We start from the raw sequence: 24,700 nt of genomic DNA, 5'->3' as shown, positions 1-24,700 counted from the left end.
ACGAGCCCCACTAGTCCTGGCTGGGTTGCAGCTGCCTCGCCCCCTCCAGAAAGAGTGACTCACCCTTTGGCCCTTGGATCTGCCCTGTTCAATGCACTTATCACACTCACAGTAATTGTCTGTTTACTATCTCTCGCCCCATTAGATTGAACTCCCTGGGGCCATGCGTTGTGGCTCACACTCATCTGCTACCCCATCCCTCTTCAGGTCCCACACCGTGGGTGCTGAACAAAGTCCTGAGTGAACAGGCTGGTCTCCTGGTTTCTGTTCATTCCTGTCCTCAAGTTGTCCTCCGTACGGGCCTGATTTTCATCTGAAAGCAAAATTTGGATTATGTCACCCCAATTCAAAATCCTTTCCTGGCTGACGTTCACCACGGAGGCTCGATTGTTGGCATTGAAGGCCTTGCACGCGGGCCGCGGAGGCTGTTAGGACAATTAGAGACAGGGGAGAGTCACAGTCAGGGTCAGGATTAGGCAAGCTGACCTTAAGGAAACGGAGAGCCCCGTGTAGCACATAATTTCCCACCTCCCTTCTCCAAACATGCATTCAGCACCATAGTCGGGACCTGCACGAGGCCTGAGTAAGGACTTTGGCACTCTTTAAGTGGTTATGCCCCTGTGCTGGTCCAAAAAAGACCTGGGCCTTGTTTACTTGTCTGTCCATCCCGGCCATAGTCTGACTCAAGTGGTGTGCTGGTGAATGTTTTAACAACCAGCTCTGGGGGAGTCAGCTGGGGGTGCAGTGAAAATTAATAAAAGGAAACCTCCTTTAAATGGAGCCGGGAGGCCAGCAGGGGGCAGTCTCAGCCCGGTCACAGGTGAATAGCGGACCCAAAAGGGAGACTCACACCTCGCAGGTGGATGCTAATTTACTACCCTACCACGAAGGTTCTCTCCTCCCCTGGCAACAGCCCAGCCAATGAGAGCATGTCACAGCCCGGCCTTGGAGGGTCTGTCACAGCCTAGCCAACGAGAAGATTCCATAGTTAGAATGCTCCAAGGGCCTTTTAGTTTGCAACAGCCCTCCCCACCTCCCCCTTTCTTCCTTTGTTCCCTGACTCGCCTGTGCCTTAACCTTCCGGGGCTGAGGTCGTTGAACGTGGAGTTGGGAGTAAATGTACCAAGCACATCGCCCCGACATAACAGACACAGAAATCTCAAGTATATAGATAATAGTAAAAAGTAACAAAATTATTAGTAAGGGATACATTTTTATTTGCTACCTTTGTTTTTAATGCGATCTATTTCGGGGCGCCTGAGCGACTCAGTGGGTTAAGCGCCTGCCTTCAGCTCAGGTCATGATCTCAGTTTGTGGGTTCGAGCCCCGCGTCGGGCTCTGCGCTGACAGCTCAGAGCCTGGAGCCTGCCTCGGATTCTGTGTCTCCCTCTCTCTCTGCCCCCCTCCCGCTTGCGCTGTCTCAGAAATAAATGAACCTTAAAACTTTTTTTTTAATGTGATCTATTTAACGGTAAGTTTACAGAATTCAGTTTTTAAGAATGACTCTTAAAAATCGTGAACATCTGACGGCCAGCTTGCGAAATTCTGAAAATGTAACCAGGGACTCCAGCGACTCCGGACAAGCCGGTGCCAGCACACCATCGCACCCCCCCCCCCCCCATTTTTGATGGTTCGCATTCGGCCTCTTGCGCGGAGCATCTAAGAGCCGGGAGACTCCGGGCCGAGCGGAGGCACGGGGCTCGCCGGGCTCCGCTCCCTCACCACGGCCGCGGGGCGGACGCCTCGGCTCCGAGCCCCGGGGGCGCTTTCCCTTCCGCTCAGCGCGGGTCCGGGTCCAGCCGCGCACCCGGCAGCCCCTGCGGCCGGAAGTCGGCCGGCTGCCTTCCCGGCTGCCCCCGCGCGGCGGCCGCACTTCCGCCGGCTGGGCGTCCCGCGCGCGCCTGGTTGGTTTGAAGGGAAGCGCTTATTAGTCACCGCGCGGGGCTGCTTGTCTTTTCCCGGGTTCCGAGTCCGGCCGGATCAGTGCGGAGGGACGAGGGGCAGGAGCTTCCTCGTGAGTCACCCTGAGGCGGCAGCGCCCGGGAGATCGGGCGTCCGTACGGGGGCGGACCAGGGCCAAGCCCGGCCGGCGGGGAAGCTGGAGGCCTGGGGGCGGCAGCTTCTGCTCCCGGGGCGCAGGCCTGTGTGCGTGGCCTTGGGCAAGACATTTCGCCCTTCTGGTGCAGCACACTCTGCCGCACACGCTGCCCTTGCCTCCCTGGCCCCGAACCCTTGCTCGGGGGCCCGCAGTGCCCCCCGCTCCGGAGACGTTTAGGGCAGCGCTGCCCGCCAGCCTGACCGGACGCGGCCCTCCGAGTCAAACGCTGGCTCCCTGAAAATACCGTCGAAACAGCCTGTAGCTAAGACAAAACTGAGTCCGATGCTTCCTTCTCTTGTTCGGGGAGAGCACTGTCTGAAAGGGTAGTTAGTCGAGAGGAGGTGGAGGGGCAGAGTTGGGGTGTTGAGGTTTGGGGCCAGGCTGAAGGGGGGCTTTTTGATGCAAGATTTTTAAATTAGGGTTGGGTAAGGATCGGGTCGCATAGCTCAGGATTTGTGGTCCCGGTGACGTGAGGATTTCATGAGCCTTGGAGCTTCAACTGTGGCTTAATGCTACCTGTCGAAAGTTGGGGCGGTTTTCAATGGATTTTTGTGAGGTCGGAGAGTAAGGTTATTGACACCTTTTGTTTTCCTGGGCAGGTGTTTCCTGACATCATACAATAATACAGTCAGGTTGTTTTGCCTCAGCCAGTATGAGTCACAGCCTTCTGTTGTTTGCACCCACAGAAACCCTGTATGTGGTTTGGTTGTGTGTAAAATGGGGATCATATGGCAGGGGGATGGGGAGGAGCTGGGCACGCCCTGAGAAAACCAGGGTCTCAGCCTCTGGTAGCCCAGCAGGGCTTATAAAAATGTCTGAGTCCTGAAAAACAATCCTTATCTCAAATAGGAAAAGGGAGCTCCAAATTGAAACGAATAGATGGAGATATATATATATATATATCAATAAACAATCGACTAGATTTATTATTAATACCTTATTACTGACCACCAGCCAACTGCTACTCAAAGCACATAGTTAGGGGTGGTTGCATTTACCCTGTAGAGAGATGTGCACGTTCATATGATTTGTGCCGTGTGGTCAGGGGTTCAAAGCTAAGAATGCTCCGGGCTTCTCAAGACCTTAAAACATCCCTGGGGCATTTGGCTCCTGGTCTTGGTACGTCCCTGCTCCGGTCTCTGAGCTCATTTCCTCATCTGTACGGTGGGGAAGACTGTGCTTTGGGCAGGATAAGGAGGAAGTGAGGCCATATGTTAGCCAGCAGTTGTCCGAACTGAAGTCCACAGGATTCTAGAGCAGTGTTCGCCCTCACCGGCATGGGCTGCCCTGCACTTTGTGGGTCTAGAACAGACTGAGGGCCCATAGTAAGCAAGCTGGGAAGGAATGGGAGTGTTAACCAGTTTGAGAGAAAGCAGGAGAATGGAGGTGATATTAACCATTCTCCCAGCTCAACCTGGTTCCATCCATTTCCTGCACTGCTCCCCACCCCACCCACCAGGACAGGTGCAGGGACGACATTAAACATGTTTAACAACCAGTGTGAAACCATGAAAACAGGCTTGCGGGAGAGGCTTGGAGCCCCCCACCCCCATCTCAACAGGTATTAATGTTTTTAATTGCTAGAGTTGGTGGGGGGGGGGGGGGCCATGGGAGCAGGGTATTTAGGGAAGGCCCTGTTTAACCTGTAGTTGACATTCAGTTCGGGCCCTATCAGGGCCTCCCGGCTAAAAATGTGCCTGCGTAGGGAAGTGGGGGTCCCAGGTGTGGGGCAGGCGGAGGTGGGGGCCTGGGTAGGGGGCAGATCCTGATCAGGTGAGCCTTCTGTGGTCACCAGAGCAGTGGGGTCTCCGGGTGAGAGCTGGGGTCTACCAGGGAAGCTTCGGCTTCCTGAGGCTCCTCGGCGTTTGAGGGCGCCCTCGCTGAACTTTGCTAGGTTTGCATGTCCGCCCATCTTAGACTTGGGGAACTCTTTCCCCTTTCCTGTTCCTAGCTGACACATTTCCTGTCCTCTCTCCACACCGGTGCTCCGTCTTTCACAACACCTTGCTGGTGAACTCAGCTTTGACACCGTCCTTAGCAGCTGGAGGATTAGTTCTGCCCTTAAGGGCAAGAAAGACTGGGCCTTCCAACCCTGCCGATTCGAGGGAAAATAGTTGTGTTCTATTTCTTCATGATAAAGAACAGAAAAAAAAAATCACTACACAGCTCTAGAAAAGTCTTTAGAAAAGAGAGGAGTTCGACAGTACATGTCAGATAAGTTTATAAGCTAGTGATTTTCCTACTAAGAATGTAACTTGAGTGAGAAGGAAAGCTGGTGAGAGCAGATAAAAAAGGGCCAGCCAGATGTCCAAGGCCAGATACTCCCCTTGCTTGCTTTTGGCGTCTGTAATCTTGCTTGCCCCCACATCAGCCAGCAGCCAGGAACCGGAAGACTGATTGTACTAGTCCCACCCAACCCGGAAACACTTAGGTATAAAGAGTCAGTAAAACCCGAGCCGGGTGCTCAGCTTTGGGAGGTGACTCCGCTGGGACGGCACCGGTGCGAAATAGTCTTTTTTAACTCCCTGAGTGTGTGTCGCTTGTCCTTTGCTGGACTATTTGCTGTAATATTTTTGGTGCGTTGGCCAGGAAGCCGACAGCCGTGCTGGCCCCTTGAGTCACCACTGTGGGAGGCCACGGAGAGCCCACTCATCGCGGGGCCCTGTGACAAAGGAAGGTACGCCACCACCTTGACCGCGACCCTCACCAGGCCCGACAGTAGTCAGCCGCCGCTGTTTTCAGACGGACTCTAGGGGAGTCAGGAAATTCTGCCAGGACGCGACATCGGATCGGGTGAGTGTCCCCGGGGACCCAGCACCGAGTTCAGGCCCACCCTAGGACAGGGAAGTCCCAGGTGGAAGTCTGTAGTCTGTCTGAATGTGTGTGTGAGTGCTACACGGTCTCGGCCACGGAGCCTGAGTGGGTCCTACCCTGTGATTCCTTGACAGCCTCATACGGCTCAAGGCAGAATCAGGTCCGCTGAGGCCTGATCTGAGTCGGGTTTATACTGACCTGCCAACGTTAAGAGGCGTCTGAGTACCTGCGAGGAGAGCGGCCAGGTGGACGAAGCGACCTCTTCCCTCGTGTTTGTCCTGCGACACCGCACATTGGGAGGGACCCATCTGGGATACCAGGATGTGGGGGGGGGGGGGGGGGTTCCTCAAAACCAACTGTTTTGGAATGTGTGATAAGAATTTTAAAAAGGGGGGCGCCTGGGTGGCACAGTCGGTTAAGCGTCCGACTTCAGCCAGGTCACGATCTCGCGGTCTGTGAGTTCGAGCCCCGCGTCGGGCTCTGGGCTGATGGCTCGGAGCCTGGAGCCTGCTTCCGATTCTGTGTCTCCCTCTCTCTCTGCCCCTCCCCCGTTCATGCTCTGTCTCTCTCTGTCTCAAAAATAAATAAAAAAAAAAAAGACAGAAGCTCCAAAAATTGGAAGGATTTGGTGGAAAGAATGCCACCGAACTATTGGAAATCGCCAACAAGGTTTTTGTAAATTGGGGCCAAGCTGCCAGAAAGGAGGCGGACAGCAGAGTGAAACAAAAGGCAGCTCTCCTGGCCGCGGCCTTGGGGCGACCACCCTCTGTGGAAGGGCACGGAAACCACAAGGGGCTCAAGAACAAAAAAGAAGGGCGCCACTGGGATGGGGTCAACGTGTCTACTGCAAGGAATGTGGACCCTGGAAAAATGAATGGCCCAGCGGCCAAAAAGGGAAACCGAAAGCTTCTACTCCACCGAGATGCTACCAACCAGAACCATCCGAGGCCGACCTGATCGGTATCCAGCTGGGCCCCCATGAGCCCATGGTCAAAATGAAGGTGGGGGACCAGACAATAGACTTCATGGTCGACACAGGGGCCGAACACTCTGCGGGGACACACAGGGTGGCACCTCTGTCGGGTCGAGAAGTGACCATCGTAGGAGCCACTGGGATGCAAACCTGAAGGCCATTTTGCCGTCCCTGACAGTGACCTGGGAGGTCACCAAGCAGTTCACGAATTCCTGTATCTACCTGACTGCCCACTGTCACTGTTAGGTAGAGACCTCCTAGCCAAGATGGGCGCACAAATAGCCTTCACCTTGGATGCACAGACACAACAGCACCTAAATGAAAAGGCCCAACCCATGGTTTTGTCCCTGATGATTCCACGGGAAGAGGAATGGAGATTATATACTTCCCCTCCCGGTGAGCCAACTGTGGCCCCCGAGCTAGAAGCTGAATTCCCTTCAGTTTGGGCAGAAGGAACCCCCCTCTCATCTGCAAAAAACCACCCTCCCCAATATTAATTGACCTAAAGCCTGGGGCCCAGCCTGTCAAAATATGCCCATACGTGATCTCATAGGAGGCACGCCTGGGGATCCAGACACTCTTGGACAGGCTACTCAAATGGGGACTGGTAAAACGATGCCAGTCCCCGTGGAATACGCCCCTGCTGCCCGTGAAAAAGCCTGGGACAGATGATCACCGCCCTGTGCAGGACCTAAGAGCCGTAAATGGAGCAGTCGTCAGGCTGCATTCAGCATTGCCCAACCCATATGCTCTGCTAGGACTCACACCCTCTGAGGCAGGATGTTTCACATGTCTACATTTAAAGGACACCTTCTTCTGTCTCCAGCTAGCACCTAATAGCTAACCGCTATTTGCCTTTGGATGGGAAAACCCTACCACAGGAGCAAACGAACAATTCACTTGGACTAGACTGCTGCAAGGATTAAAAAATCCACCAGCCATGGGGCGCCTGGGTGGCGCAGTCGGTTAAGCGTCCGACTTCAGCCAGGTCACGATCTTGCGGTCTGTGAGTTCGAGCCCCGCGTCGGGCTCTGGGCTGATGGCTCGGAGCCTGTTTCTGATTCTGTGTCTCCCTCTCTCTCTGACCCTCCCCCGCTCATGCTCTGTCTCTCTCTGTCCCAAAAATAAATAAAAAACGTTGAAAAAAAAAAAAATCCACCAGCCTTATTCAGTGGGGCACTGGCATCTGACTTAGCCAGGTTTCTGGGACGGGACCTAGGATGTGTCCTCCTCCAGTACGTGGACAATCTCCTGCCAGCCAGTCCCAGGCGGACCCAGTGCTGAGAGGGAACCAGGGCCCCACTCAGGCCGCTAGCAGAGGTGGGATACCGGGTGTCAAAGAAAAAGGCACAGCTTTGCCCACAAATATTTGGGCTTCAGAATTACTCAAGGCAAATGGATGCTGCGAGCCGAAAGGAAACAGGCAGTCTGTGCCATTCTGGTTCCCACTCCTGGCTAGCGGGTCCAAGAGTTCCTGGGAGCAGTAGGATTCTGTCGGATATGGATCTCAGGGTTCTCGGAGTTGGCCGGGCCTCTCTATGAGGCACCAAAGGGGGAAGAAAGGGCACCCCTTTTCTGGGGCCCTCATCAAGAAAAGGCATTTCAAAACCATAAAAACAAAACTCGCAGAGGCCCCGGCCCTGGGACTTCCAGATGTATCACGAGATTTCAGTCTGTTCGTACGTGAAAGCAGTGGGTGGCCCTGGGGGTTCTCACCCAGGAATTTGGAGCTTGACCAAGACCAGTGGCATATCTTTCAAAGCAGATTAACTCAGCTGTGGGAGGACGGCCACCCTGTCTGAGGGCCCTGGCAGCCACCGCACTTGTGATCAAGGAAGCAGGCACACTCATGTTGGGGCAAGACCTAAGCTCTGAGGTTCCCCGTGCTGTTATTACCGTGATAGATGCCGGAGGGCAACACTGGCTAACACGTGCTCGGATGACAGTATCAGGGACCGCTGTGTGGTCCCACGAATCAGATCGGAAGCCGTAGAAACTAAACCCTGCCACTTTCTTGCCTGCAGCGGCAGGGCCCCCAGAGCATGATTGTCTAGGGGTCCTTGATGGAGTCTTTTCCAGCCGACCTGACCTATCAGACAGAGCCTTACAAAATCCTAATCTCACCCTGTACACCGACGGCAGCAGCTTCATGGACGCCGGTTACGTAGGAGTCTCTGATTTCGAGGTCACAGAAGCAGAGGCCCTTCCACAAGGACGACCAGCTCAAAGAGCAGAACCGTGGGCCCTAATGAGAGCACTAGAACTCAGGAAGGACAGACAGGCCAACAGACACGCTGACTTGTGCCGTGCCCTTGCCACTCTACCTGCACGTGGGGCCCTATACAAGGAGAACGGACTTTTGACCACAGGAGGAAAAGAAAGAAAAAATTGGGAAGAAATCCTAAAACTACTGAGGGCAGTCTGGGAACCGAGGGAGGTAGCAGTCATCCACTGCAGGGGACACCAAAGGGGAAAGGACTCCGTGTCGGAAGGTAACTGACGGGCAGACGCCACAGCTAAACAAGCAGCGGGAGAATGAACGGCACCCTCGAAAATCACGCTGGCCCCGGAGCTGCCGGCTTCCCCAAGGTACACGATCCAAGAGACAGAATGGGCACAGCAGGAAACAGGAGGCCAGACGGAGGGGTGGTGGGTACTTGCGGACCAAAGAGTCTGTGTACGGAGCCGCTAGCCCGCCAGGTGGTTCCCCAGCAGCCTGAGCTCCCCCACCTGGGAAGAACCGCCCTTGAAACCTTATCGGGCTGTTACTATGTAATCGCTCGGCTCCCGTCCTTCTGTGCCTCGGTCTCTCAACGCTGCCTCCTCTGTGCTCAAAATAACACCACACGGAGCCCCACTGGACCCGTGGGAATCCATTGCTGCGGTCCAGGCACCCTTCAAAGATTTGGAGGTAGGCTTTACCGAAATGAGAAACGGTGGAGGATACGAATTTCTTCTATTCATCTGCACGTTTCCGGGCTGGGCGGAGGCCTACCCCACACGCACCGAAAAGGCAAGAGTAGTCACCAAGGCCTTGCTAAGGGATATCATCCCCAGACGTGGAATGCCGTGAACCATGGGCTCAGACAGCGGCCCGGCTTTTGTGGCCGAGGTGATGCCTAACGTATCCCTAGGCATCCGATAGAACTTACATGCAGCCTACCAGCCCGAGTTCAGAGAAAGTGGAACGTATGGAACTGGACCCTTAAATCAGCCATGGCAAAACTGCGTCAGAAAACTAATTTGCCAGACATACGACCTCTATCTAGCTCTTCTCCAAATACGCTGTACACCCCGGGCAAAAAATCGGATCCTCCCCGCTCGATATCCTCTCTGGAAGATCCCCTTCACTAGTCAAATTCAAGGGGGACCTGACAGAACTCGGGAAACAAGAAGGATACCTATTTCCCGTGGAATAGCTGTACATCCCACAAACCTGGGGATCCGGTTTGGAGTAAGGATAAGAAAAGGAAACCACTCAAACCTACCTGGAAGCAACCCTATTTCGTTGTGCTAACCACGCCCACGGCCCTCAAGGTCGCAGGACTAACCGCCTGGATCCACCAGTCTCGAGTAAAGGCGGCCCGCCCGTCGCCTGACAACCACTTGCAATGGAAAGGAACTTCGCGAGCCAGAACAGTCCTCTACAGACCACCCTTAAGAGCACAGCGCTGATAAGCGGCCTGCAGCCAACCCCTGAGGGCTCTGTGTAAGCAGAAGCTTGAGGAAATCGCCAAGCGACTTCAGTGACCTACAGCACGTCGTTCTCGAATCTCCCTGTCATCCCCTGCCCGTTTCTTTTGCCATACGTGTTGCCATGCTCTCTGCTTAGGGCTGACCCAAGTTACTCCACAGACGGGCGCCTCGGTCACTGACTCCTGTTAGCCTCCCTCTGCTCACTAGTGTCAGGATGGCTCGTTCTCCTTAGGTGTGCACGATCTGAGTTGCGATTGATGTCCTCTGCACGTTGTTCTCTGCCTTTAGAACCGTCTCCCAGCCCAGGAAGGGCTGGCCCTGTCTCCCGTCCCCGTGGCGCATATCCCTGTTCCTAACCTGCTCAGAAAGAGTCTGCTCGCTCCCGCCATGCAGATGTGTGACCTGTCACTCCCCGCCTGTCCCCCAAGGCCCGAAGAGCCACTCTGTGCTCCCCACCACCGGACCCCATCTGTCGTCATGAGGGCCAAACTTCTGTAACAGACGCACGGGGTTGCACTGCCTGCTACCCCACTCGGCCTCCTACAGAGGCCACTCCTCCCCCTGTGCCCTTCCCGACTCCTGCCCCAACCCTCCGGTCCACAGAGGTCGGACGACACTACCACGTGTCCCTGTGCCACCGTGTACCCCCACGTGCCAGACAGATGTTATACCAGGAGGGTCACTCCCTGTACCAGAAACGGGAAAACTTATTGGACGGGAAGAATGAAAATGAAACGTTACTGGGGGCTGCCCGATCCGACCTGCCCTGATGTTCCCCGTGCCTGTCGGGTCGTCCTCCGTGGGGACATGAATCAGGTAGACCACTTGCCTTAGGTCCCCGTCTGGACCAGAGGTTAAACGCAGCTCATCGCCTCCTCGGTGCTACCAATCCTGCCGGCTCTGCTTGTCGGCGGGACCCACCCGTTAGGCAGCTAGTCCGATAACACAGGCCCCTGTAAATGTTACCCTGCTACCAAAAGACCCGGAGCCCTGCACGGGGAGACCTGTACCAACTGGAGCCGAACTGCCCCCAGTGGCTCCCAGTTGCCTGACAGACAAGAGGGGAACAGAGCCATTTGGCATTCTGACCACCGGCCAGTGCAACCAAACTCTTGACAGTCAGGAGCTCAGTCATCTTCCTACGAGCCAAGCCTGGTGTCGGCCCCTCCCAGGGCTTCTCTTTATCTGTGGGACGGACGCCTCCCTGTGTCTGCCGGCTGACTGGACGGCCACTGTACCCTGGCCTTCCTCCTCGTAAGATAAACGTTGTTCCCAACATCGGTCTCTTAGAGTACCCGTGGCAGCATATACTCGCTCAAAAAGAGCCACTCAAGTCATCCCCCTGCTGATTGCCTTAGGGATGCGGCAGGGGTGGGCACCGGAGTAGGAGGAACCGTGTCCTCACCCACTTACTGCCATGAATTGTCCAGGGACCTGACAGACAGCACAGAACGGGTTATCGAACCTCTGGTGGTGACACAAGCCCAAGTAGACTCCCTAGCAGCGGTAGTCTTACGGAACAGAAGAGGGCTGGGCCTCCCACTGCTGAAAGGGGAGGGCTGTGGCTCTTCCTGAACAAAGACTGCTGCTTCTGTGCCAGCCAATCAGGGACAGTCGGAGGTATGGTCCACAGGTTAAGGGAGCGAATCACCAAACGAGGCAGGAACGGTTCCTCCTGGAACTGTCGGAGGAACATGTAGAATTGGGCGTCCTGGCTCCTCCCTTAGCTGGTCCTTTCCTGGTGCTTGTCACAGCCCTCCTGTTTGGTCCTTGTGTTCTGACTACGCTCACCAGGTTTGTTTCCTCCCGCCTGGAAGCTGTGACGCTCCAGATGATGCTCCAGATGGAGCGTTCTAGTGTCGCTACTCTCCTTTGGATGGCAAAGAACCCTGGCTGTCACTTTCCTCCCCTCGACATCCGTGTCCAGCAGGAAGAAGCCAGAACGGCCCTTGCCCCTCCCCCCGTGGCAGCAAAGGGCCCCCTGGCCCCCACAAACGGATTTTCTCTAAGTCTGCTACAGCAGCTTGAGAATCAAGAGCGCGGAATGAGAAGGTAAATGGGTGAGAGCAGATAAAAAAGGGCCAGCCAGGTGCCCGAGGCCGGATTCTCCCCCTGTATGCTTGTGGCTTCTCTAATCTTGCCCCTTATGGCAGCCAGCAGCCAGGAACCAGAAGCTTGACTGTCCTAGTCCCGCCCAGCCCGGAAGCACACATGTATAAAGGGTCAGTAAAACCCGAGTCCGGGTGCTCAGCCTTTGGAGGTGACTCCGCTGGGCCAGCACCAGTGCGAAATAAACGGTCTTTTCTTTCCCCGAGTGTGTATCGCTGGTCTCTTCCTGGGCGCCGAGTTCTTGCTGTAACGTGAGGAACAGATGAGAGATGTTTCTTAAGGATTTGTGAACAAGGTGGTTGACGGAATATTGCAACAGTAAAAAGAATGAATATCCAGTATCAGAGGACAGGCCTTGGGTCACTTACACAATGGACTGTTATATCGTATTAGTAATCATATTATGGATGAATAGTTTACGGACATGGGCGATACCAAAATGTGTTACATTTAATAAGCGGATTGGGGCACCTGGGTGGCTCAGTTGGTTGAGCATCTGACTCTTCATTTTGGCTCAGATCGTGATCCCAGGGTCGGGAGATCGAGCCCCACGTCGGGCTCTGTGCTCAGTGTGGAGCCTGCTTGAGATTCTCTCTCTCTCTCTCTCTCTCTCTCTCTCTCTCTCTCTCCTCCTCCCCCTCCCCCTCCCCCCTCTCCCTTCTCCCCTCTCCCCTCTCCCTTCTCCCTTCTCCCCTCTCCCTTCTCCCCTCTCCCTTCTCCCTTCTCCCTTCTCCCTTCTCCCTTCTCCCCTCTCCCTTCTCCCCTCTCCTGCCCCTACCCAGCTTGTGCTCACTGGTTTGAGCGCTCTCTCTCTAGATAAAATAATAAAGGTAAAAAGCAGATTAAAATAATGTAGTAGTATGATAGAAATAATACAGAAAGGGAAAAACAGAATTTGTAGCCTGCTTCATTAAGTACAAATTTGTAAACTGTTTGATTTCATTAATTCATTCAACAAAATACACTGACGATGTAACAGTAACAGGTTAAAAATGTAATTTACAGCGCGCCTGACTGGCCTGATGGAGGGTGCAACTCTTGATCTCAGGGTTGTGGGTTTGAGACCCACATTAGGTCTCTTTATTTATTCACTTATGTATTTTGGTTTCAGGAGTAGAATTCAGTGATTCATCCCAACGGGTGCCCTCCTTAATCCCCATCACCTGTTCAGCCCATCCCCTACCCACCTCCCTCCTTCAACCCTCAGTTTGTTCTCTCTTTAAGAGTCTCTTGTGGTTTGTTTCCCTCTCTTTTTTCTTGTTCTTTCCCCCGGCCACGTGTTCATCTGTTTTGTTTGTTAAATTTCACATACGAGTGAAATTATATGGTATTTGTCTTTCTCTGACTTACTTGCTTAGCGTAATACACTGTAGTCCCATCCACGTCATTGGGAATGGCAGGGTTTCATTTTTTTTTTTTTTGTCAAAATAGTATTTATTTATTTGTAAATGTTTATTTTGAGAGAAAGGGAGAGGGAGTGCAAGGGCCTGAACAGGGAAGGGCAGAGAGAGAGGGAGAGAGAGAATCCCACACCGTCAGCACAGAGCTGCACGCAGGGCTTGGTCCCACGACCCTCAGATCGTGAGCTGAGCTGAAGTCAAGAGTTGGATGCTCAACCACCTGAGCCACCCAGGTGCCTCAAGGTGTCATTCTTGGAATGGCTGAGTAATATCCCATCGTGTATGTATTACATCTTTATCCGTTTATCAGTCGATGGACACTTGGGCTCTTTTCATAGCTCAGCTGCTGTCGAACAGCCTCGCTCTCCATTGGCAAATTTAAAACGAGAGCGGGAATGAGGGCGCAGGAAGAGAGAAGTAGGGTCATTCAAGTGGTTGTCTAGCTCCCCCAGAGCTTTAGACAAGGGGAGCGGCCCGGCCCCTTGTCTAGTTGTTAACTAGTAGCTTTGTGTTGCGGCTGCTGGCGGTATGTTAGTTCCAGACGGATGTCTTTGAAATGGACGCTTCTGCGACCCAAAGCTTCGTGTCAGGGACTCGGGTTGAAAATACACATGCTGGCCTCTGCCCCCAGTGCCTGACCCTGGGCTCCTTAATCCCTTGGAATTTCCTGGGTGGCCGGAGTGTCTTCTAGTTTGAGGAGGCGGCTCTTGGTGGGCTCCGGATAGATCCCGGACGAAGGCTGGTCACTAGAAAGACCAAGCCGCGATTAGAAGCTTGCAACCTCCAGCGCCATCCTCCAGGGGGCGCAGAGGGGCTGGAGATGGAGTTGAGCACCAGTCACGCCCACGTGATGGGTCTCCATGAACATCCCTAAGGTGTGGGGATCCGAGGCCTTCCAGGTTGGTGAACACATCCACGTGCCGGGAGAGTGGCGCGCCCCCACGCCACGACACGGTGGCTCCCGCGTTCGGGATCCTTCCTGGCTTTGCCCCGTGCCCCCCTCATCTGGCTGTTCCCTGGATCCTTTATTACATAATAAACTGGTAAACATAAGTGTTCCCTTGAGTTCTCTGAGCGATCCTAGCAAATTCTTGAACCCGAGGAGGGGATCCCGGGAGCCCTGGATTTGTAGCCAGGTCGGGCAGAAGTGTGGGTGATGAGGACCCACCGCCTGGGATTGGCATCTCTGAAGTGGGCGATCTCATGGGGCCGAGCCCTGGCCCTGTGGGGTCTGTGCTAACTCCAGTTGGCGTCTGCATTGAATGAATTTGGAGGACACCCAGCTGGTGTCCACAGAAAAGGAGAATTGCTTGATGAACAAAATCCTACATAGCCGGGACCAGACAGCACTTTACGTCTACAGACAGCTGGTTTTTCCTCTCCAGTTGGATGTGGGTGGGAGGCACGGGGCGAGTCAGGGACGGTCCTAGCCATGCGGCTGGAGCGCCCAGGGGGGTGGTGCCGTTCTCTAAGATGGGAACCCCGGGGGTCGGGGTTCCAGGGAATCTCAAGGTCCCCTACTTGTCCTCAGCACCCAGACTTGGGCTCTGGCAGGCTGCCTCGTGTCTCACCAGGCGCGCTGGGCCTCCCTTCACCCCAACCCCCAACCCGGATGGGAGTCCCCATCCCAGCCACCGACCTAGGCCCTAGAGCTGTGTGTCCTCCTGGCTGGAGAAACCACACTGACTTACCCAGAAGCCATCAGTCAGCCGTAACCAGCAGCCACGCACTGCCCCGGGGGGGTGAGGGGGAGGAGGAACGTAGTCGGAGGTGGCTCTCCACCCCGCGGGGGAGGCCGGGGCTGGTTTTCCGTGCTTCCTCTCCGCAGGCATGACGTGGCTACGCGGGTCACCTGGGGGGCTAGTCACGGCTTGGTAGGAAACCCCCAAAGGAAGGGCTAGGAGCACCTGTTAGTCCCAGCTCTGTTACTGGATCTTGTGCAGCATTCACTTCCTTTCCATGAGTCCTTGGCCATGACTTCTGACCTCGAGACTGAGGTCCTGCCCTCTCTTCTTGGGCCATGAGTCACTCCTACATCACCACGAGTACTGGAAGCTGCCCAGCCTGGCGATGGGGACCCAGCGAGTCAGCTCAGCCAGCTTGCCCGTTGCCCTCTGTCCTCCTTCCCAGCAGGCTCCTCTGGGCCCGGCCCTCCCCAGCCCAGAGCTCCCCTCTGCTTCCTGGTGGCGGAGAAGTGCCCAGCCCTTCTCGGCTGGTCTCGGTCTCGGTGTCGTGGTCAGAACAGGTTCCAGTGGGTCCCAGGTGGGAGGGGGAGGGATGCCGGAGTGCTGGGGAGTCCGGCTTTATTATGAGCTGGTCAGGTGGTGGATGACGCTCAGGGACATTCGGGGCAGAACTTCATAGTGGGCCGTCTGGGGTGGGGGGGGGGAGGAAGGCCTGTTTTGTGGCCTTTGCCGAGTTTGGTGGTATGTCCATTGTCCCGTCCTGCACGGCTGGTCTCAGGACACTGCTGTGATGTCAGCTCTTGCAAACCTCCCACCAGCTTCACCATCAGCTCCTGCTAGCCAGTCGGAGCCCTTGTTAACACATCCCCGTGGTAAACGTGCAGTTGTTTTTTTTTAAATAGGCTCCGTGTTCAACGTGAGACTTGAACTCGGGACCCTGAGATCAAGAGTCGCACGCTCTACAGATTGAGCCCGCCAGGCGCCCCAAACATGCTATTTTAAAGGTAAACAGACAAAGCAGAGGGGGCTCCAAGTTTACCCGTCACCAACTCTTAGCCACTAGGCAAAGTTCTTGTGCGGGGAGAAGGGGAGCAGTAGAGGGGTTTTCCACCAACCAGAGAAGCCGTGTGTAGCCTGGGAAGTTGGGAGTGGAGGTGAGGGGTTCTGGCCCCCAGGGTGGGCCGTCCAGTGACGTTTCTGCAGGACGACTGGCCACCTTCCTCCCCGGAGATTCCCACCCCGGGCCGACGGGTTATTTTTCCATGAGAACCGTAGGAGTCAATAGGGGAAAACGGGATCAGCTCTAAGAAATCCAGCGTATGGCCAGCTTTTCTGAAGGAGGGAAAGGCTGTGGATAAATCCGGACTGAGGAGGCTGTGAGGAAAATGTGGGGCCCGGGGTGTGGGAGCTGGGCTCGGGTGAGGTGGGGCTCCGAGTGGGACCTGGGACCTGGGACCTGAGACGGGGTTGGAGCCCCTTTGGACCCAAGTCTCCAAGAGGCAGGGAGCCCTGTGTGAGAGCTAGGAGAGTTCGGGAGTGTGATTAGACCAGGGGAAGGGCATCCCCAGTGATGAAGCCGCGGTCAGTGAGCAGTGTCCTCGAGTGTCCCCAGGGCCTCGTTAGTGCCCGGAAGACCTCGCCCGCAGACCAGCACAGCCTGACGCTGCTCACGGGGCCCTGGGCCCCTCGCGACCACCAGCCCTTCAACCCGAGCAGCCCTTGCTCCCTCGGCCGGTGGTGGCAGGCAGGGCGGGGCCGACCAGTGCTCCTCCCAGATGGATAAACTGAGGCCGGGCTTGGAGGAAGGAGCCCGTGTTCGGCCGGCTCCTTGGGGCGCTCTGCTGGCTCGCGTGAGGGCGGCTGGCACAGCCGGCCCACGGCCGGGGAGACCGGGGCACGGGCGGTGTCGCAGGATGGGCTCGGGTGGGCGGAGCCACACGCAGCTGGGGGGGGGGCCACTCCGCCCCGGGGGGCCCACGGGTGCCGCCACTTCCGGCGTTCACGAAAGAGGACATTCAGATTTTCTCCCCCGTTCTTTCACGTGGAGAATACGCCCGATTTGCCGTGGTGACCATCCCGAAGCGCCCGCATGGGTCCGAGGCGTTGACCACCTGCTTCAGCTGCACAACTTTCCAGCTCCCCCGAGGACTCTGCCCCCGCCCCCGCCCCCGCTTCCTGTCTCTGGGCTTGCACTTGAGGGACCTCGTGGAAGTGGAACCCTGCAGTATCGCAGTATCTATCCCTTTGCGCCTGGCCCTTCACCGAGCGTGACGTCCGCCAGCTCAGACGCGCCGTAGCCGGTGTGGTAGCAGGTGTGCGGCAGTCCGTCCTTTCTGCGGCTGAATGACGTGTCTCACTGGGTGGAGGGACCACGGCTTGCTTATCCCTTCGCCCACTGATGGACATTTGGCTGTTCCCTCTCTGGGGCTCCCGTGCCTAGTGCTGCCGTGAACGTGCGTGCCGGTCCTGCTTGGGCGGGCACCCGGGGGCAGGCCAGGTGCCACCCAGCACCCGCCGTGAGAGCTGTCAGCCCCCTCCCCACACCCCCCGGGGCCCCTGGTGGTCCGGCGGCCTCTGCCCCTGTGCCCAGGAGCTGGTTGATCCCTGGCCCTGGAACGGCCTCCCCACTTCTCCTGTCCCCGTTTCGTCCCCTGCACAGGGAGGCCCACTGGGTGGGGTCGGGCCCCCTCGGTCCCCGTGCCTGTCCTCTGCCCCAGCTCGGATCTGCTGTCCCACCCGGCAGACCCTTTGCTCGCACCTTCCCCGGGGCCGGAATGACCTCTGACTACACCTGGAAGACTCAGCTGGAGAGATCGCCATCCTCCCTGCCCCCGTCCCCCTCCCGGTTTGGTTTCCCTGGGACTCTATCATCCGTCAGACTAAACGACTGATGGATGGTGTTTCTCCCTCTCCTCCAGCGTCCCCAGCGTGCGGGCAGGGGCGGTCTTCGGTCTGCTCGCCGTTGTGTCTCCGGCACGCCCGGGTGCGAAATGGCGTTGGTGTGCCACTTCTTCGGGCTGAGCCCCACCAGCCCCAGCTGCCACTCGTACGATGCGTCCGCAGCCCTCTCCGTCCTGCACAGCTCGCTGCAAATCATCGGTGGCCCTGCGATGGCGTGACAGGCGCCGGGTGGCAGGGTGGGTGGCAGGGTGGGCACCTGGGGCCCAGGCGAGGACATGCCCAGCCGGCACTGCTGGTGTGGCTGCAGCATCCAGTAGGCGCTCCGTAAATGTCTCCAATGGGTGTCAAGTCACGCCGGGGCCCCCACTCTCTGGGAACTGGGGAGCCGGTCTCTGGGGCCCTTGCTGAGGCCTGGTGCCCGACAGCCTTCACTGCCTTCTCAGGTCTTCCTGTGGCTCCTACCGGGTCCTTCTCCTGGAGGCCCTCTACCTGGCCACCCTTTTTGGGGACCAGTGACATCTCAGGACACGTGTCTGTCCCTCGGGTGACCTCGGCAGTGGCCCAGTTCTCAGGAAACGTCGTAATAGGACACTGGGGAGGCTGCATTCTGGGACAGCTGGTCCCTGGCACAATCCTCCCGACACCTTGCCACGCTTGTTTATTCATTCAGCAAACACCCACTGAGACCCGGAGTGTACCGGGGCCATCCTAGATCCCCAGGGTGTGCTGGGCCACCTGACACTGCCCCTCCCCTCGGGGCGGGGGGTCACAGCTCCCAGCACCCAGCCCCTCGTGGCCCTCCAGGGGCCCTGCCCGCCTCCGTGCTTCCCCACACCCCCTCCCCCGTGCTGAGACTCCTTCACCATCATCACTTGCTCACCTGCCTCCCACCCCCGGGGAGATGCCTGCTGCCCGAGGGTAGGACCTGTGTCTTATCCGTGGTGCCCCAGTGCCCAGCATGGGATCTGACATACAGCCGTGGCCCAGTAAATGCTTGTCGAGTGAGCCGGGGAAGCCAACCACCTTAGTTTCGGGAAGGCAGCGGGTTGGGGGAGCCTGGGGCTAGCCGTGGAGTAGAGACGGCCCAGGGTGGTGAGCAGGCGGCGGGGTGGGGGGGCACCCCAGAGCCTGCCCTTCACCTTTGCTGCTTGGCATGGGTGTTCTCCGGCAGCTCCCTGCCTCCGGTCCTGGGACAGAATAATGCATCAGCTGGGGGCTGTTCGGGGCTCCTGCACCCCCATCCTTGGCTTGTATTGGGGCGGGATGGGACAGGGGGCTCGCCCTGATGAGAGGGGGCGTCTGGCTGTAGTTTAGCCCCGAGTTGCCTCCTGCCCTTCTAGCCGAAGCCGGAAGGGGGCAGTAAAACACACCAGCGATCCCTTGTGGCTCCGGGGAGGTGGTCGGCTGCAGGCTCCTGCCACCTGCCAAAGCCCCAGGGTCTGAGCGGGGACAGCACAGGGGTCACCCCTACCCCCAGGCTGTGGGGGAGGAACACGTTGGCCAAGCCGGGGCGCTCCAGAAAGGCTGAGGCGGTCTGCCCAGCGGGGTGCGCCGAGTGTCTGCCTGGAGGGCCCCCAGCTCCTGCCAGCACCCTGTCCTGCGCCCCAGCCCGGCTTCCTCTCTTCTCTGAGCCCCCCTGCCCGCCCCTGCCCGCCTCTGCACGCCTCTCCACTGCTCCCACTTGCCCTCCGGGTCTCCGCTTTCTGGGCGGTCTTCACCTGCAGCCCCGCCAGGGTCAGGTGCCTCCCCGGACCCTTGAGGCCCCAGCCCACCCCACTCCGCTCCTGGGACCCTGGGTGAAAACCATCCATCCCCTGGATCAAGATCCCTCGGGATCTACCGGGTCCGGTCCAGTCTCCCGCCTCCAGATTGGGGTTCAAATCCGGCTCTACCTGTCACCACGAGCCTGCTCGCCCCCAGCCTCAGTTTCCTCAGCTTCAGAGTGGGGACAGTGAGGGAATTTGAGGAGGAAGGTGTGGCGATGCGGGGCGCCTGATACACTCTCCTCCCGCTGTGTCTCCCACCCCTTCCCAGCGCGAGGTTTGTTGACCGTGTGAATGAGAGGACGAATACGCAGTGGGTCTAGGACCGGAATCCGTCGGCCCTCCTTCTGGGGGTGGGGGACCCCGGGGTAGCACCCACCTGGGCTCCCTGCTCCTGCATAGCCCAGCTGCCCTTTGACCCTTAGGCGTGCAGGGGCCGGGCCGGGCTGTGGGAGACGGTACCCCAGCCCTTCCCAGGCAGCCACGTCAGTCGGCCACCTGGGCACCTGCCTGGGTTTCCCCGAAGTCCAGGTGAGGGGTGAGTTGTTGGGCACCCGAGTGACAGGACCCACATGACAGGTGGCCACTGGGGGCCTGATTCATGGCTTTCTGGGAAGTGGGTTAACGGAATCCCAGGGCCCAGGGCCTGGTCAGGCCTCCTGGCTGAGTCACAGTGGCCCCTGGAGGAAGGAGCCGTTACTGAGCCTCTGGGCAGCCCCGTGTTCCCAAGGCCCCGGGACCTCCCCACGACCCCACACCCTAAGTCTTCCCTTCCCCACACAAACTGGGGTCCATCCCAGTCAGTGTCAAGGCCACTGGCCTGCACCACTGGGCCTGGGTCCTGCTCCTCCAGAGGCCAGATTCTGAGCCCACAGCTGGAGCCCAGGTCCTGGGCCCCCAAACCAGTCCACTGCTGGTGGGGGGTGGTAGGGATCTCAGCCAGAGCCCCCACCTGGGCCCCCTTAACGGCCCATTTCCTCCCCACAGTCCCGCCCCACCTGTGACCTACAGCCTGGGGTGGCCAGACCGAGCCACTCACTCACTCACTCACTCGGGGGACTGGTCCAACGGCATTCCACCTCCCGGGATAAAACCTGGGGTGACCTGTGGGGAGCTCTGCACACAGCTCTCCCAGCCGCGCCCGCGCCCCCACCGGCCATGGTGGTTTCCAGAATTCCCCCGGCCCTGGGTGGAGGCTGTCTCAGGATCCTAACCCCCCTTCTGCTTCTGGCTTCTGCGGGTGAGTCCTGAGGCCCCTCTGCGCCTCCCTCCTCTGTCCCCCAGGGCCACCCCCTCCCCTCCCCCTACTCAGCACTGGCCCTCCGGGCCCTGCCCTGCCGGGACCCAGTCTCCCCCTCCCCCTCGTGCTCGCCTGCTCTCAGCCACGTCCGGTGGCTGCCAGCAGAGGACTGCAAGGAGGCTGCAGTCCACCGCCTCCTCTTCCCTCCCGGCTCTTCGGACCATGAGTGTCATTACAGGCCTCAGGCTCGGGGGTTGAGAGGGTCTCGGGCCGGGGCAGGTGTGCGCTCCCCCGCTCTCACCTCCCCCACCCCCACCCCGTGAGAGGTGCCAGGCAGGTGGGATGGAGTCCTGGCTCAGGTTGCCCGACAGGAAGCTGGTGGGAGGTTAGGGCCCCGGCTTAGGGCCGAGCCTGAGGCTTCCGTCAGCCCTGCCCAGGCTCCGGGAAATGCCCCGCCCTGAAGAGACACCCCGGGCACCGGGGCTCCTCTCTGCTGGCCTGACCCTTCCTTCTCTTGCCCTCAGCCTCCCTCCGTGCTGCCAGGATACCTGGTGAGTTGGGGGGGCCCTGGGGGAGGGCTTGAGGGGAGGGGCTGCGTCTGGGTCTGTCTGTGGGGTAAGCAGATCAGAAGGGGGCGGTGGGGCCAGAGGGGAGTCAAGCGGGAGAGGAAGGCAGGCAGCAAAGAAGGCCCAGGAGGCAGAGCAGAGATTCTGACTCGGAGGGGAGGGGCCCAGGTGGGGGGGGGGTGGTGGTGGGGTGGGGAGCAACAGCAGATGAGGGGAGACGGGTGGCCAGCTCGTGGGGAGGGAGAGGAAGAGAAGGGCCGGGGAATGAATGGCGTGGGGCGTGGGCAGGGTAGGATCGTTGTGCCCCTTGAATGACAGAAAATGTGACCCTCGTCCGCCAGCACCCCCAGCTTGTGGGAAGCCCCAGCGGCTGAACCGGATCGTGGGCGGTGAGGACAGCACTGATGCCGAGTGGCCTTGGGTCGTGAGCATCCAGAAGAACGGAACCCACCACTGTGCAGGCTCCCTGCTCACCAGCCGCTGGGTGGTCACTGCTGCCCACTGCTTCAAGGGGTGTGCACGACCGGTCCCCTCCACTTGATGCCCCAGGCTTCCTGCCCCGGACCTGGGCTCCCCACTCGGCACCAGCCCCCGGGTCTTTGTCCGGCCTTGGGGGCCTCTCATAGAGGAGAGCGAGCCTGCTTCTGTTTCGGGGCCTTCAAACGCATGTGGTCCCCCAGACACTCCCTGCCTGACCCTTCCCCACCACCCCTGGTTCCTGGCTGACCCCACCCCCTTTCCTGTTTCCCCCAGCAACCTGAACAAGCCGTCCCAATTCTCTGTGCTGCTGGGGGCCTGGCAGCTGGAGAACCCTGGCTCCAGGTCCCAGCAGGTGGGTATCGCCTGGGTGCAGTCCCACCCCGTGTATTCCTGGAAAGAGGGCTCCCGTGCAGACATCGCCCTGGTGCGTCTGGAGCACACCATCCACTTCTCTGAGCGAATCCTGCCCATCTGCCTGCCTGACTCCTCCGTCCGTCTCCCTCCGAACACCCGCTGCTGGATTGCAGGCTGGGGGAGTATCCGTGATGGAGGTGCGGCTTTTCCCCTGCCACGTGGCCAGGGGGTGGATGGGGACAGAGGGTGGCAGACGCTCAGAGACACAGGTACAGTGGGCAGCAAAGGTTGGAGCCAGAGGCATAGCAGAAGGGAAAAGACAGACTCTTCTTGTGACGACAGAGATGGAAGAAAAAGTGAGCCGCGATCCAGAGGTGTGAAGTCCCAGAAACCTAGGTGGACACTTTTAGGTCCTTTCTAGTTAAAGAGTATCTTGGCTGTGTTCTGAGGGAACAACAGCCAGATCCACGAGGCTATTAAGTGATCTAGGAAAGGCTGGAAGGAGGCCTGTGTGGGGCCTGGCTGAGTACATGAATGTAAAACAGCCCTGAGATTCCAAAGTGGGAACAGGCACCCCCTGGTGGCAGCATGCCATAATTGCAGGCAAAATTCCCAGAAGGAAGTAGGCTCCAGAATTGGACAATATAATTGTCAGACCAAGTCTGGAGGTCTGGAAAACATCATCTAGAGACACAAGGCAGATAAAGTAAGAGGCAGAGAAGCAGAAAAAGGTAGGTGGGTAGATAGATAATGGGGGTGATAGAATAGAAAGATAATGAGTAAGCAAAAAGTGTCAGAAAAATGGGATTTTAACCAGATTCCAAAAGAAATCAAGGGAAATGACACCAGGTGTCTGGCGATCCCACTGAGTCTGAGGTTGCAGACAGCCTCCCCATCGTCATCCTGCAGGGCTCATTTGAGAACTGGAGGTATGAGCTGGGGAGGGTCTACAGACCAACCTTAGGGCCTGCGGTCCCCCTAGAGTGTGGGGGATTCCTCGAGTTCCAGTAACGTTCAACATTAGGGGATCGTTTACTGCACACTTCCTCTGTGGCAGTCCACTTCCTCTGCTGGAGACAGTAGTGCTTGGGGCAGGACAAGCCGGGACCAGCAGTTCTAACCGTTTTGTGGGCATCAGGGGACTCGTTAAAGATTCAGAGTCTCACGCGGCTCATTCACGTTCGGACCCAGTAGGTCCAGAGGTGCGCAGTCTCGGAATTTGGGTTTTCCGCAGGCATTTGGGAGTCTGACTGACGGAGTTGATCCATTAACCTTTGAGACTTGCCTCTGAGGGAGAACGGAGGGGCAGCAAAGAAAGGGCTTTCCAAGCCTGACCCTGTCCTCCCTGCCCCCAGTGCCCCTGCCCCACCCCCAGACCCTGCAGAAACTGGAGGTTCCCATCATAGACTCGGAAGTCTGCAGCCGCCTCTACTGGCGGGGCGCTGGGCAGGGAGCCATCACCGAGGACATGCTGTGCGCTGGCTATCTGGAGGGGCGGCGGGACGCCTGTCTGGTGAGCACCTGAGTTTTCCCACTTTTGTCCCGCTGAGCTCCACCGCTGCCCCGCCCCCCCCCCCCATCAGCTGAGACCTGTAAGTGCCCCTAGACACCTGCACCACCTGGCCTCTGCTTGGCTCAGTCATCCGTCTGTTCGGCCACGCGGCCACGCACCAAATGTGTACCGAGCGTCTTGGGCGGGCCGGACCCCACTCTCCGGGAGCCTGCCTCCTCCTCGGGGTTCCCATGCCCTGGTCCCCACCACCTCCGTCACCACGGTGGAGGGCGGCAGGCTGGTAGCATGGTAGCACCCGGGCTTGGACGTTGGAGGGTCCCGGTTGCAATTCCTAGTCTGCCGCCCACGGATGCCAGTCTGGGCAAGCCGGGGCTTCCCTCTGAGCCTCGGTTTCCTCATCTGTAAGGCAAGCAACGGTACTCCCTGGCTTGGGGGCTGTGAGGGACAAGGTCTGGCACAAAAAGCTTCTCACCAGAAGCGAGCCCGAAGGCCTGTCCAGCTTAGCCCTCCCGGCCCTGGTGAGTCGCAGTACCATGGGGGGGTGTGTGTGCCCCCTTGACCCTCACCCCAGGGAGCCGTCCGTCCCCCCACTGTGTAGGGTCCTGGGCTCTGCCCAGCCCTGACCCGCGTGGGTCCCTAACTTTCCCCCCTCTCCGCAGGGTGACTCGGGGGGCCCCCTGATGTGCCAGGTCGAGGGCACCTGGCTGCTGGCGGGCATCATCAGCTGGGGCGAGGGCTGTGCCGAGCGCAACCGGCCCGGCGTCTACATCAGCCTGGCCGCCCACCGCTCCTGGGTGATGAGGGTCGTGCAAGGGGTGCAGCTCCGCGGGCACTCACAGGGGAGGGGGCCCGCAGGGGAAGGCGCGCCCTCCCCGAGGGGCCCGCGTTAGGGACCTGGGGAGACGCGGCGGCCACGCCGTTGTAAGTAAGCCATCTGCCTCCGGGGGGCGCCCGCGGGCCGGCACCGAGCGGCCTCGCAGCCCGCCCCGCCCGCGCGAGCGCCTCTGTGTGTATATATATACATGTTAATAATTTTTACAGTTATTTGTACCCCGCCCTCATATCTTATTTATTCCTCCAATTTCAATAAATTATTTATTCCCCCGTT

The 24,700-nt window shown here is 58.3% G+C and overlaps 1 protein-coding gene across 6 annotated transcripts; it reads left to right on the top strand.

Moving 5' to 3' along the window:
* Positions 1-1,851: 1,851 nt before the first annotated feature.
* LOC131501641 (brain-specific serine protease 4-like) lies at positions 1,852-24,700 on the top strand. 6 transcript variants are annotated; one of them, XM_058711954.1, is made up of 10 exons: positions 1,852-2,014; positions 4,688-4,891; positions 15,678-15,779; positions 17,694-17,912; positions 20,427-20,679; positions 21,204-21,230; positions 21,587-21,758; positions 21,999-22,276; positions 23,435-23,592; positions 24,252-24,700. In XM_058711954.1, exons 5-10 carry the CDS (start codon positions 20,598-20,600, stop codon positions 24,480-24,482), a joined length of 948 nt encoding a protein of 315 aa, XP_058567937.1. In that variant the 5' UTR covers positions 1,852-2,014; positions 4,688-4,891; positions 15,678-15,779; positions 17,694-17,912; positions 20,427-20,597; the 3' UTR covers positions 24,483-24,700. The 6 variants fall into 6 exon arrangements, with proteins under 6 accessions (XP_058567937.1, XP_058567939.1, XP_058567936.1 ...); XM_058711956.1 differs by adding an exon at positions 16,823-17,087 and having other exon boundaries at positions 17,694-20,679; XM_058711953.1 differs by having other exon boundaries at positions 17,694-20,679.

This window comes from Neofelis nebulosa, chromosome 18 (assembly GCF_028018385.1).
Source record: "Neofelis nebulosa isolate mNeoNeb1 chromosome 18, mNeoNeb1.pri, whole genome shotgun sequence".
In the NCBI taxonomy this organism is placed as follows: domain Eukaryota; kingdom Metazoa; phylum Chordata; class Mammalia; order Carnivora; family Felidae; genus Neofelis; species Neofelis nebulosa.
The sequence above is the reverse complement of the archived record's forward strand: the minus strand, read 5'-3'. Positions and strand labels throughout refer to the sequence as shown.